The sequence below is a fragment of the Amphibalanus amphitrite genome, unplaced genomic scaffold (genome assembly GCF_019059575.1).
Source record: "Amphibalanus amphitrite isolate SeventyFive unplaced genomic scaffold, NRLGWU_Aamphi_draft 001443F_arrow, whole genome shotgun sequence".
NCBI classification, from domain to species: domain Eukaryota; kingdom Metazoa; phylum Arthropoda; class Thecostraca; order Balanomorpha; family Balanidae; genus Amphibalanus; species Amphibalanus amphitrite.
The window spans coordinates 108,695-121,974 of NW_024882936.1; the positions used below are offsets into that span (position 1 = coordinate 108,695).

Below are 13,280 nucleotides of genomic sequence, written 5' to 3' on the forward strand. Positions count from 1 at the left end.
ACGGGGACCGTTTTGGGGAAAGTTTCTCGGCTGGTGGTGGGGCACCTGTGTGCCGATTTTGAACGAAATCGGGGGGGACCCCCCATTGACCCAAAATTTTGATTTTCCCGTAAAAACTTTCCTATGGGAAAAAAGTGGAATTTTCCTGCAGGACTGTGTCTGGGTAAACGAGAGCTTTCGATTGATACCCATTTTAACCATAGCGCCCCGTTTTTGGCCGTACAAGGGCGAATTTACGGATTTTTTACGAGTTTACGGGGCTTTAAGGGCCTTAAACGTCAATGCAACGGGGACCGTTTTGGGGAAAGTTTCTCGGCTGGTGGTGGGGCACCTGTGTGCCGATTTTGAACGAAATCGGGGGGGACCCCCCATTGACCCAAAATTTTGATTTTCCTGTAAAAACTTTCCTATGGGAAAAAAGTGGAATTTTCCTGCAGGACTGTGTCTGGGTAAACGAGAGCTTTCGATTGATACCCATTTTTACCATAGCACCACTTTTTTGTCCGTACAAAGGCGATTTTACGGATATTTTACGAGTCTAGGGGGCTTTACGGGCCTTAAACGTCAATGCAACGGGGACTGTTTTGGGGAAAGTTTCTCGGCTGGTGGTGGGGCACCTGTGTGCCGATTTTGAACGAAATCGGGGGGGGACCCCCCATTGACCCAAAATTTTGATTTTCCCGTAAAAACTTTCCTATGGGGAAAAAGTGGAATTTTCCTGCAGGACTGTGTCTGGGTAAACGAGAGCTTTCGATTGATACCCATTTTCACCATAGCGCCCCGTTTTTGGCCGTACAAGGGCGAATTTACGGATTTTTTACGAGTTTACGGGGCTTTAAGGGCCTTAAACGTCAATGCAACGGGGACCGTTTTGGGGAAAGTTTCTCGGCTGGTGGTGGGGCACCTGTGTGCCGATTTTGAACGAAATCGGGGGGGACCCCCCATTGACCCAAAATTTTGATTTTCCCGTAAAAACTTTCCTATGGGAAAAAAGTGGAATTTTCCTGCAGGACTGTGTCTGGGTAAACGAGAGCTTTCGATTGATACCCATTTTAACCATAGCGCCCCGTTTTTGGCCGTACAAGGGCGAATTTACGGATTTTTTACGAGTTTACGGGGCTTTAAGGGCCTTAAACGTCAATGCAACGGGGACCGTTTTGGGGAAAGTTTCTCGGCTGGTGGTGGGGCACCTGTGTGCCGATTTTGAACGAAATCGGGGGGGACCCCCCATTGACCCAAAATTTAGATTTTCCCGTAAAAACTTTCCTATGGGGAAAAAGTGGAATTTTCCTGCAGGACTGTGTCTGGGTAAACGAGAGCTTTCGATTGATACCCATTTTCACCATAGCGCCCCGTTTTTGGCCGTACAAGGGCGAATTTACGGATTTTTTACGAGTTTACGGGGCTTTAAGGGCCTTAAACGTCAATGCAACGGGGACCGTTTTGGGGAAAGTTTCTCGGCTGGTGGTGGGGCACCTGTGTGCCGATTTTGAACGAAATCGGGGGGGACCCCCCATTGACCCAAAATTTTGATTTTCCCGTAAAAACTTTCCTATGGGAAAAAAGCGGAATTTTCCTGCGGGACTGTGTCTGGGTAAACGAGAGCTTTCGATTGATACCCATTTTTACCTCTTTGTGACGTCATTTCTAGGGGAAAACGGGTCATAAAGGTTTCCCTCTACCGGGGCCTTTTTTCCCCCTACCGAATCTGTGCTGTGCTGAATCTGTGCTGAATCTGTGCCAACTTCCGTTACATGCCGGCCGCCGATCACGGGTCAGGGCACCGACTCATTCCCGTGATTCTATTCTTTTTGAACGAATTCCTAGAGTACAATTGCCTGCGAGCAGCAGTTGCAGCCGTTGATTGGCTTAAGGAGAGCTTAAGAGTGAATATTTAGATTTTTAGAACAGGTTTTTGCCCTTTTTGCCTACGTCTCGATGCTTGATGTTTACGATAAAATGACGTCTTTTCTTTCATTGATCAATGGAAGGTAGTCGTGCTTTTCATTTGGCATTTTACCGTATGGGATGTGAAAAAACGAAATCAAGTGTATCGAAAATAGTCTTCAACAAATAGAGCACAACTTCAATCATTCTGAAAACACAAATTTATTGAATTTTGTGAGTCTGTGTAATAATAACGATGACGTCATTTTTATATTTAATCGTGGAAAAGCAATACATATTTACATTTCCTTGAACGTTTTGGCTTGCTTGGTGGTTTCGTGTGACACTCTCGATGTTCGTTTCGAATTTCGATGTGACTCTTGTGTGATTTATTCTAATTGAGTTTTACCCATTCAGATGCTTTTATTTGAGTATTTAGATACCTACTGTGCCAAACTCATACCATGACAACAACCAGGCCAGGGCTGGTGGTCCCATCAATCATGTTGGTCATCCCCTGCTGCCTGCTGTGACTCTGGCAGAGGCTTGTTGAATTGAAATCACCAGCATGCAGGCTAATTAGTGAAACTGGCTCCCCAGTCAGAGGCTAACACTTATCATAAGCACATGTACTGTTCGGTTCACGCCCCATCTGGCCCTCTAGCCCTTCAGAGGCAGTAGCGGCAGAACACCTTCAAGTAAGGGGGGCACTGCCGACTTTTGGTCCCATTCTTCCCATGCAATGCCCAAAGGGCTAAAGTTAAAATGTCAAAATCAAAGGGGGGCACGGTGCCCCTGTGCCCTCCCTGTTCCGCCACCTATGTTCAGAGGCACCTGGACAGTGGACGCTGCATCATGCTGGGTGGATGAATGGAAGCTGAAATTTAATGCTGGCAAGTGCAAGGTCCTACACATTGGTCGTCAGAACTCCCAGCAAGCCTATCATCTGAAGGGCACTTGAATGGAACAGGTGACGGCAGAAAAAAATCTGGGAGTCTCCATAGACCCAGAATTGAAGTTCCAGCAACAATGCCGGAACTTCTGAGCGGCTTGTTGCCAACAAGCTGCTGCGGCAGTCAGCAAGGCGTCGCGGATACTCTCCACAATACAGAGATTGTTCCAGCTGTTCGATAAGTCTACATTACCCCTGCTGTTCAATACCCTGGTCCTACCCCACCTTGAATATGGGAACATTGTGTGGGGCCCCTTCAACCGGACGGATCAGAAACGTGTGGAATGCATCCAGCGGCGGGCGACCAAGAAGGTTCCGGAGCTGCGACATCTGCCCTACACTGAGAGACTGCAGGCGCTGAAGATGCCATCCCTGTACTACCGTCGGAGGCGCGGTGACATGATAGCGGTGTACCAGATGCTTCATGGTGGTATCAACCTGGAATCGCACGACTTCTTCGACTGCTCAACCGCCCGTGAAACCAGAGGCCACTCGTGGCGCCTGGTGAAGCTGCATGCGGTCACCAGAGTCCGACGCAACGCCTTCTCCGTCAGGGTTATCAACGACTGGAACGGCCTGCCATCGGAAGTCGTCGACGCGTCTACACTCAACCAGTCCAAGAATCGCCTAGACACCCATTGGGCGAATCTCGTATACACGATACCGTGCACACTACACAGACAAGTAAAACTCACACCAAGCAACTCGACTGGAACGGACATAAATGCCAAGTGGCTTATCTAAATTCTGTACTTCTAAGTAAGTAAGTAAGATGCATACCCCCGCCCCCCCCCCCTCCCCCCGGAGCCTTAGAGTGGCATGGGACAGCGGACAGGAGAGGGATGATACAGCCCAACCCATGTTCCCACACTCGACTGTCCTCGGTACCTAGCAAGTTTGCGCTGCTACAACATGAAACGCACCACCCAGGCGGATGTCACGGCCTGCGTCCCACTCATCCGCATGGCGGGCGCTCACTCACCTCCGTGAGGCGCCCGCGCCGGCGCCCGGCGGTGGCTGGTATGGTGGAAGAAATCAAGATAAGCGCGGCAGATGGGACGGACTCGAGATGTGCACGGCTGATGACCACTGCTCTGCCGCTGCAAGCAGTCAAATAATACATTGTGAACAATTTATCGGGTAGGTTCGACGCAGCTAATAATTCGTTTTGAAAGAAGCTGATGTTGTTGCGTTATGCAGCATTAGTAAACAAGATGCGTTCGGCTTGTAACTTAAGGGTTTGGCGTTGTCCCTCCGCTCTCGGTGGTAGGGCGAGATGCGCATGGATGATGGCAGGCTTTGAGGACCACGTTTTTGCCGTGGCTCAAGTAGGCAAATCCGCTGTGAATGATTTGCCTATCAGATTTGTTTGTCACGGCTAATGAGCTAACGAGTGACGTTGAAAATCATGCTTGTAATGGGCTCACATTTCGACTTTCATATTTTTACTTTTATAACTGGGGCGGGGGCCCTGACATCTTACCAAGTTGTTTACCTAAATGGCATTGTCGACACCATTCATGGGGTAACCATGGTACATCGCACAACTATTACCCTGAATGGATTGCAAGGGCAGGCTCTGGATATGGTTCTTGTATTGGCGTCACATGCTCTTTTGTTTGATTCATGCGGTGCGTGCCTATTTTTCGTTTCTATGCTACGGCGACGGCACGCTTGCGGCTCATTACGAGTGAGCGAGCGCAGCGAGCGAAGCGAGTCTTTTCAATATAACGGAAAAATCTCACTATGAGCGGCCCGGCCCGGCCTGTAACGCTTTTGAGAGGTTTATATCTCAGCAACCGCTAGACTGATTGGCCTGCGGTCTTTTTTGCTAGGTAGCCCGGCCATCCCTACTACCCCGTAATTGACTACTTTTGATACATCTCAGTGACCGCCGTGGCACGTGCCACGTGAAAAGTCAAGGGTGTTCAAGCTGTTTTGCAAAAGTAGTGATTTTGAGAGGCTCATATCTCAGCAGCCGCACTTGGGCGATTGTCTTGCGGTAATTTTTGTAGAGTAGCTGCATCCATTCTACCAAAGGTCGGATACCCTTGTTCTTTGTGAGTGACCCCCACTGCACGTGCAAAATACAAAAAGAAGAGGTGCCAAATTTGTTCCCATTTCAATAACTCTGTAATTACTGGGGCGATTCCGCTGAAACTTGGCATACAGGTAGGCACCCACCAGGCAATGCATTCCCATGTGTTGCGGTTAGGGTGCTACTGCACGTGCGCACGTGCAGAGGGCGCTTCCAGATCTCGAGAACGGCTGGGCCGATCGCGCTCAAATTTGATACACGGTTGGGGACCAATTAGTAGGGTGCCGTGCAAAAGTCAGTTTGGACCCCGTTTGCACGTGCGCACGTGCAGAATGCCGCTTCCAGATCTCAGGAACGGCTGGGCCGATTGCGTTCAAATTTGGTACACCGCTAGCGACCGGTTAGAAGGGTGCTTTGCACAAGCCCGTTGAAAGTACCCTCTCGCCCTTCCGCACGTGCAGGGCTCACTATCTCGCTCGCTCGTTCTTCGCCCAAAAGGCGTTTTACTGGTATTATTAATTGAGATCATTATAGATTAACCCTATTAGTGGCAGGGGGGGGGGGGGTTGTTTTCATCCACCCCTCAGGTTTTTCGGGAATATCTCCGAAACCGCTGAAGCTACGATGCTGAAACTTTCTGACTTTTCCTAAAACTAAATTGGGCACATTCCCTGAAAATTTCAAGTTCATAACTTTACCAGGGGCGGCTCCAGAGCACTGGGAATTGGGGGGTCCTATTCGTGAAGCGAGTCATTTGGGCGAAGATCACGACGCTGCACCAGTTTTACGAACAGTGAATGAAAGGCATCATGTGATAACATATACAGTTATTGTGCATCCTCTTTTGACACGTTTTTGCTATAATAGGCGGATCCAGGCGTCCAAAAAGGGGGGTTATGCTTTACCTCCCAACATAGGTGCCCTGACACCGCCTATGCATGACCAATACAATTGTAGTCGCTCTCTCATAAGAAAATTGTAACATAACAAGACCATTACCACCCTTTTTAGAAACAGTACCAACAAAAACCTTATTTACTATACTTTTTGTGTACCCCAAATCTCAATGATCTGTATCCGCCTATGATTTTTGAAAATGCATATTTTTAGGATCCATGTGAATTCCTGGTTCATTCTCTATCGATCGGCAAAAGTTGCGTTAAGATTGGTTCAGAAACCTGGCCGTGATAAACAGTCTAAAATGTATCTGCAATTTGCCCGTTTTTACCCCCCTCTACCCCCCCAATTGACATTTTTTAATTTTTATTTTTTAGAAATGTAGATCACGTTGAGCGAAATCGAATGCCGTTTGAATTTTGAAAATCGGCCCGTTAGATCTCGAGATATCAAGGGGGGGTCGTAAACAGCCCCCCCCCCTGCCACTAATAGGGGTAGCCAGGAGCCTGCCACTAATAGGGTTAAGAATGGTCATTTTTGGGTTCAGTGTGGAGGACTCTTAACCCACTTTGGGTCGGATTTTCCAGCTCTGTTTGAAGGGTTGGTGCGGAGTTTGAATTTGGCCCGGTGCGCCTTGTCGACCTGCGAGCCATCCTTTGCAGTATGGAGTATGGACCGTCTGAATTAACTCAGTCTAATCTACTCCAACCTAAGCTAGCCCAACCCAACTCAGCGACCTATCTAAGACCTAATACCTGCCTCTGGCAGAAGTCAAAGCTGGTTTGGGCCAGATAAGGTGGGGTCGGGTGACCTCTCTTCAATGTATTATCATGCTATTTGCTGCACCAGTGAGCAGCATTTTTAGATTCAGAACATTGAAAAACATGGAAAGCAACAAAATTATCACTTCAAAAAGCATGTGAACCTTAGCGATAGTAATGCCATTCAGTTGAAGTCTTAGTTCAACCGCTCTTTTTTACAGGGTAGGCAGGTAGGTGTGCCTTCCTGCCCACCCAGATGGTCAAAAATGCAGAAGTTTTAAGTTCATTGCTGGTCAGATGTCTTTGCTCTCTGGTACCAGATTTGAAGTGCAGCTTCCACATCCCTATTTTAGAGCCTAGCATTCAAATCTGCTGACGCGTCTACTCACCAATGATCTGAGTGCCATTTGCTATGGTTTCAGGTTCGGCTGCCTCACTGATCCAGCTGGAACAGTATTGACCTGGTTCACCTATCCGCTGGTTATTGCTGAAGGTCCTGCTGCAGTGGTAACCGCATCTGGCCTCCCTGGTCGGCTATTGAGAGGAGGGTAACGTCTGTGTGGCGGGTGGCCTGGTGGCCGATCCGTATCCAGCGGTAGCCGGCACTGAGTCAGCGGTGACCCCTCCAGCGGGGCGTCCCAGCTGCAGCGCTATGGCCACGGTGCGCCGCCGGCCGGTGGTGGGCTCGCGTCCGCCCTCTGCCGGCATCCGGCAACCGTTCACCCAGCCCGACAATGTCAGCATCATCAAGTCGGACAGCTGGGGCGCCAGCAGCAAGCCGGAGGAGTTCATATACTACTCGGACAGCGAGGATGAGGATCAGGGGGCCGACACCAGGGAGCGCTACGACACCACATCGCGCAGCTTCGTCGACTTCCACATGACGCAGCAGAGCGGTCTGCAGCGGCTGAACCCGTGCACACTGGTCCGCGAGTACGCCACCAAACACCTGCTCAGCTACAGCATGATGCGAGAGCGGCTCATCCCGATGAACAACTACAACAAGGTGTTCTGCAGTTCGTGGCTGAGCGACAATCAGGTGGTGTTTGGCACCAAGTGTAATAAGGTGGGCACTGGGCAGATGGTGTGGTTCATAGTGTGTTTCTTACCCACAAGTGTGGTTGCCTCATGGGCAGATGGAGTTTTTTGTGGATTTTGCTCTGTGTAAAGCATTTTTGAACTTTCGATCTAGACTTCATGACTTTTCACATCACCTGGCCCTCTGAAGTCATTTCAATAATGGTTTGTTTTTGAGTGATTGTTGGCAGTGGATGGAGGCTTTCTTACAGGCCTCGTACTGTTCATTACCGTTAACAAATGCTCGTGCCCTATCGTCGCCGTTCTTATGAGCACGTCCCCGATATGTGATGTGACCCTACCGCCCTCCCCCGCCCTCGGCAGATCCTGGTGTACAACCTGCGCACGCGGCGGATCGACAACATCCCCATGCTGCGCTCGTCTACTCCTCCGAGCGAGGTGACGGGCGGCGTGTACGCGCTCAGTTTGAACCCGTCCCGCACGCTGCTGGCCACCAGCGCGCGGCACAGTCTCGACCTGGCCGTGTACCGACTGCCCACACTGGACCCCGTCTGTGTCGGAGAGGTGCGCCGCGGGGACGGGGAGGGAGGGGTGGAATGGGAGCGAAGGCTGGGTCAGGGTGGGGTGAAATGGTGGCACATGGCTCCCTGGCTAGGAATTGTGGGATCAACTGGAATGTTTATCGTCGCATTTATTTCCACGCTCAAAAATGTGCTTAGCCTGGCTAGTTGGATGTGAGAAAAAGTGACAGTTCTTACTCTTGGCTAAAACATAGATCAGACCAGTAGGTAACTCTGTTTCACTTACAGTTTAAAACGATGCCAGCTATTCATAGTAACATGATGGTGTGCATTTGTCCTTGTCTTCTTCAATTCGAATGTAGATGGGGCATGAATTGTCGCTCACTCACCATCTTCTTCCAGTCCAATTACAATCCAACTCTTCAGCAGCCCCTATAACCCCTACCCCTCCCCGCTGCCCGCCCACAGAACGGTCACAAGGACTGGATGTACGACACGGCCTGGCTGGATGACCAGTACGTGGCCACCGGCGGCCGCGACACCAACGTCTCGCTGTGGCGCGTGCCCGACGAGCAGCCCGACCCGGACCCGGAGGCGCCGCCCTCCTACAGCCGCGTCACCGCTGTGGCCACCAAAAAGTGCAAAACCGCCGACAAGGTACCGCTGATTGAGAGTCTGGCTGGTTGGCTGTTCTCTGTTCAGTCCGTGTTATTGGTTGTGTTTCCGTTTTCACTGGTTGGGCCGCTATGCTGTCCATACTGCTTGCTGAGGGTTGTATAATTCGTTTCGGCCGTTGGGCTGTGCAGCTGTGAGTTGCTGGTTGTGCCCGTTTTGACTGGTTTATTGTGTTGTCCGTGTTGTCAGTTGTGTTTCCATAAGTCTTCCCAGTTCCCGAATCTGCCGCCCCTCGTCTTCGTTATGCTGTCTGTCGTGTCGGCACACCGGTGGGGGCAGTATTAGCGGTGTAATCCGGTCGCTGACCTGTCGCCTGTTGCTGGTGTGGGCGTGTCAGTCCAGTCGGATTACCCACCACGCACCCGCCGCCGGGGAGGGGGCGCGCTCGCCGACCTGCCGGGGTCAGCGACCTCTCCGCCCCGGCCGGTCACCCCTGTGAATGGGATTCCGTCAGCCCGGGTGGGGATTACATAAATGTGCGGCATGAGTTCTAGTAATCTGGCCTGATACCCCATTAACGATGTCCTGACAAAGCTATCACGAATCACGACTCTCGGTGAAATTGCCAAGAGCCTTGATTTGCTGTTCACAGGCTCCAGCAACTGAATGCGTTGTGTGAAGTTGGTGTCACGCTGCTGCCACCTGGTGAACCCCCACGCCTCCCTCCCTCGGCAGGTCCGCTCGCTGGCGTACAACCAGCGTGACCAGTCTCTGGTGGCGCTCTCGCTGAACGCCTACGTGCACCTGTTCGACGCCGGCGCCTTCAAGCAGAAGCTGTCCAGGAAGCTGCCCCACTCGATGGATAACGTGTGCTTGGCGCTGGGCGACAACTGCAAAATGTACGCTGTCGGCTCCAAGTCGCACACCACCATCCTCGACTCCAAGTCGCTCAAAGTGCTCAAAAAGATCACCGCTAAATACCACGGCTGCGGTAAGTGGAGAGCTTTGACTGGAATGTGAAGCGGGTTAGTCAGTGTTAGATGCAGGGAACATTTAGTTGCTCTTAGTCAGACTGTGCTACACTGGGGGTGTTTTGATGGGTTATTTGAGTGAAGTGCCAGATTATTTTTATCGTGTACTCCCATCATAATATGTGGACTTGCTTCCATTTTGCAATGGGTATTGTGTGAAACTGTGAACGGTCTAAGTTGGCTTCCCGCCCATGACTTCTCCCTCAACAGATTTTAGTCAATAAGGATGCCGAATATATTAGCGTTTTGCGCCCTTCGAATCCCATACGCGTCATTACCCATGGGCCATGACCCGCCCCGTCCGCCGGCCGACAGGGATCCGGTCCCTGTCCTTTAACGGCGACATCCTGACGATCGGCACGGGCACGGCCGTGCTCATGTTCTACGACCTGCGAGCCCAGAAGTACCTGGACTCGGGGGTCAGCTCGGGCCGCGCGGTCGTCCTCAAAGCAGCGTCAGGATGGGCGGTGAGTAGACGCAATGGGCTGACGGGAGGTGGGGTTCTCGCGGGGCGGTGTATGCCATATAAAGGTTTTGTGGGGTATGAGGTAGGGGCATTTCCTAGTTAGTGTTTGAGAGTGTTGAGTCGTTCCTGTGTCTAAAAATGTGCGGTGGGCCCAACTGAAATTGTTGTGAACCTGAACTAATATTGAAAGTGGAGATGTTTTGAAGCCCCGTGTAAATTTGCCTTTCAACGACACACGCCACGCAAGGTGCATGCAAGAATAAGATCGACTGGCCTTGGGGCAAACAGAATGACAAAACCTGTCGGAGGCTGACCTCGGGCGGCCGGTCGAATATCGACCCTCGGTGCTGGCGTGCACGGCTGTGGGGCGTGCCCGCGGGCGCCGCCAGCCTCTCACGTGAGTGGCGGGCCGGCCGACGGTCACCTGTGTGTTTCTCTGTTACTCGGGGCGGTGTCGGCGGGTTTTGTCGGTGCGATTATTAACTATGCAGCCCGGCCGATCACCGCACCGGCGTGAATTGTGCCCGACCACGCCGCCGCCCGCTGTTGTCCGCTCCTTTGTGGACTCACGGATGGGAACGGGTCTCGCTCGCAGTTCTGGCAGGACAAAGGCACCGCGTATCGATTGCGGATTTGTTGTGCGCGCCCGTTCCTAGGCGGTTGACGTAGTGGTGCTGAGCGATTACCCAGCGGGTGTGTGCCTGTATGGGCTTTCATTGTTCGTGCATGGTATATGAAGCCCACTGACGCGGGACCCACGAGCCTGCTTCAATGGCTCTTGGCCATTGAGCTGTTGACAGGTATAACCCTGTGTTGGCGCTGTCGGCCATTTCTGTGACACCGATACATTATGCTACCCAGGAAATGGGTGTTGGACGAAAATAATGATAATCGATGCCGCCAGGCAACGTGGTAACGCGTAGCTATTTTACGTAACGTCTTGTATCGTGCCGATGGAAATTTCCAATTACTGTCGCTATCATGCCGTCCTTGCCAGCTGACTATTTGAGGTGGACTTCGTCCTAACACTGATCCCACTGTCTGTCCACAGTCGTCGCCGCGCGCTGACGAGCCGGCGTTCCACGACGCGGCGGCGGGCGGCGCGCACCAGGTCGACCACATGCCGGCCATCTACACCCACTGTTACGACGCGTCCGGCACGCGACTGTTCACCGCCGGCGGCCCGCTGAGCGTGGACGTGCGCGGCTGCTACGCCGGACTGTGGATGTAGCCGCGTCGCCGCCGGGACTTGGTGCTGGGTGGAGTGGGTGGGTGCGTCCGGGTGATATGGTGATGCAGTTGCAGAAGGAGTCGGCTGGTGCAGCGGACACTGTGGTATGTGGTATGTGTTACCACGGACCGACGCGGCGCCGGGCCAGCGCTGCAGTGGAGCTCGCCCCCCAGTCTCTGGCGATGACTGACGCCGGTGGGGCTGTGATCCGGCTACCGTCACTGCTACTCCGCTGCTGATGGAGCCACTGAGGCAGGGCCGGTCGGCCCGACAGCCCGACGGACGCTCAACTGACTCCAGTGCCTGAGAACGGTCGGACGGGACTCGAGAGCGACCGGGAGCGCGCGCCCACTGACGCGTGCATCAGTTACCTCATCGGTGCGTTGGTGCCGCGGCCTCCCACCGAGCTCGTGCTGAGCTCACTGACCCGGCCCCCAGCGAGAGGCGATCTCATCGAAACCCAGACGGAGGTGCTGTCCTCCTGATTGTGCCGCGTACAAATGGTCGGCCTGGGTGGGTGGATGGGGCTGTTTGTGCTGTTTTAAGCGCATTCTAGCCGACAATTTTAGCTGGTTTTATCTCGACCTGTTTTAGCGAAAAGTAGCCTGTTTTGTCACGTTTGATCCAATTTGTCACCGGACACTAATTTTTTTAATATTCACCTTTATCTATCATGTAGCATATTTTCTATGCTATCTAGTTACATGTATCGTGTTCATTTCTACTCGTTTTAAATTAGCAATTCATGGGCGCTGTTGCCGTTACCGGTGAACTTACGAAGTTACGATGTCTCATCAACCGAAGCGAGCTTTGAAGAAGGCCGGTGCCTGGTAGCGAACTTTTGGAATAAGACCCAGGCTTGATCTAATGGTAGGTATCGTATTTATTTTTCGTCGCGAACCTCGTTTTCGCATCATATTGCGTCGCGAGCTTGCTCGATGGAGCTGCAGAAGCCCGTCTGTGCGATGTATCCGCTGGTCATATCGAGAAGTGTGCTTTGTGCCCGTTCATGTGCTCTGCCCGTTCATTGCCACCAAGAGTCGCGCGTGATGACCCGACCGTTCCGACTGGGGTGACCAAGGTGCGACGATTGATAACCTTAGTACGTTGTTCCTTCGTTTATCCCCGAGTGGGCAGTGGCTGGTGCCTGTGTAAGGTCGGAGAGATCGCTGGGCGGTGGGTGCGTCTTTCAATGCAGCTCGGGGGGGCGGGGCTTCATAGTCGCAGATGGACGTGTGTGTGCGTGGAATATGTGTGGACTAGGATTGTACCTGTGTTAGAAACTTGGTGCCTGATGCTTGACGTTTTGTACGTGTAAGTTTGCGCTTTTGAGCGTTTTCTGGCAGATTTCGTTTTGGGATATCTGAATTCCAGCCAGGTCGAACACCATAGTTCTGCACCATAGTTTGTTTTAAAGCATTCAGTCGCCTAATGACTTCAGTTCCGAGACATCTCCGAGACATGTGCACAGATGACGTCATTTTACGTGATGCCTCGTGGTATGTGGCTGAAGTGGTGAGCTGACACATCCGAGACAAAATTGGCTCATACTTAGCTCAGGCCAGACACAGCCCGAGACAGACGTCCTATATAGCTAGTGATTGGAATTCGTCCGGTCGTTTGACAGCGACTGCAGGCTGAACCTCAGCTCGGATACGCCGAATTTTAATCACCTCTGTTTTTTAATGCCGTTATGTCAAATTGTGGGTGAACAGTATCGGTTTGCTCGGATCGGTTGTCAACATCCGATTTTTTATTGTTACAAATGACTGGAGCATATGATCATGCTCCATCAATACACTACACATGTTTGTGGCAAAATACTTGGATTTTTCTTGGTTTG

General features: G+C 51.9%; 1 protein-coding gene across 4 annotated transcripts; it reads left to right on the top strand.

The window, feature by feature from the left end:
* Window positions 1-2,188: 2,188 nt before the first annotated feature.
* LOC122373104 (DDB1- and CUL4-associated factor 12-like) lies at window positions 2,189-13,258 on the top strand. 4 transcript variants are annotated; one of them, XM_043350876.1, is made up of 7 exons: window positions 2,189-2,241; window positions 6,958-7,601; window positions 7,937-8,137; window positions 8,563-8,751; window positions 9,445-9,700; window positions 10,056-10,207; window positions 11,258-13,258. In XM_043350876.1, the coding sequence occupies exons 2-7, from the start codon at window positions 7,188-7,190 to the stop codon at window positions 11,435-11,437; spliced, it is 1,392 nt and encodes a 463-aa protein (XP_043206811.1). In that variant the 5' UTR covers window positions 2,189-2,241; window positions 6,958-7,187; the 3' UTR covers window positions 11,438-13,258. The 4 variants fall into 4 exon arrangements, with proteins under 4 accessions (XP_043206811.1, XP_043206813.1, XP_043206812.1 ...); XM_043350878.1 differs by having other exon boundaries at window positions 2,233-2,269; XM_043350877.1 differs by having other exon boundaries at window positions 2,233-2,260.
* Window positions 13,259-13,280: the final 22 nt, after the last annotated feature.

What these genes read in the sequence shown, in the direction of transcription:
- LOC122373104 (XM_043350876.1), top strand. Translation starts at nt 7,188, where the DNA reads ATGGCCACGGTGCGCCGCCGGCCGGTGGTGGGCTCGCGTCCGCCCTCT. An exon ending in CGCTAAATACCACGGCTGCG is followed by an intron (nt 9,701 to 10,055) that starts GTAAGTGGAGAG and finishes GCCGGCCGACAG; the next exon opens with GGATCCGGTCCCTGTCCTTT. An exon ending in AAGCAGCGTCAGGATGGGCG is followed by an intron (nt 10,208 to 11,257) that starts GTGAGTAGACGC and finishes GTCTGTCCACAG; the next exon opens with TCGTCGCCGCGCGCTGACGA.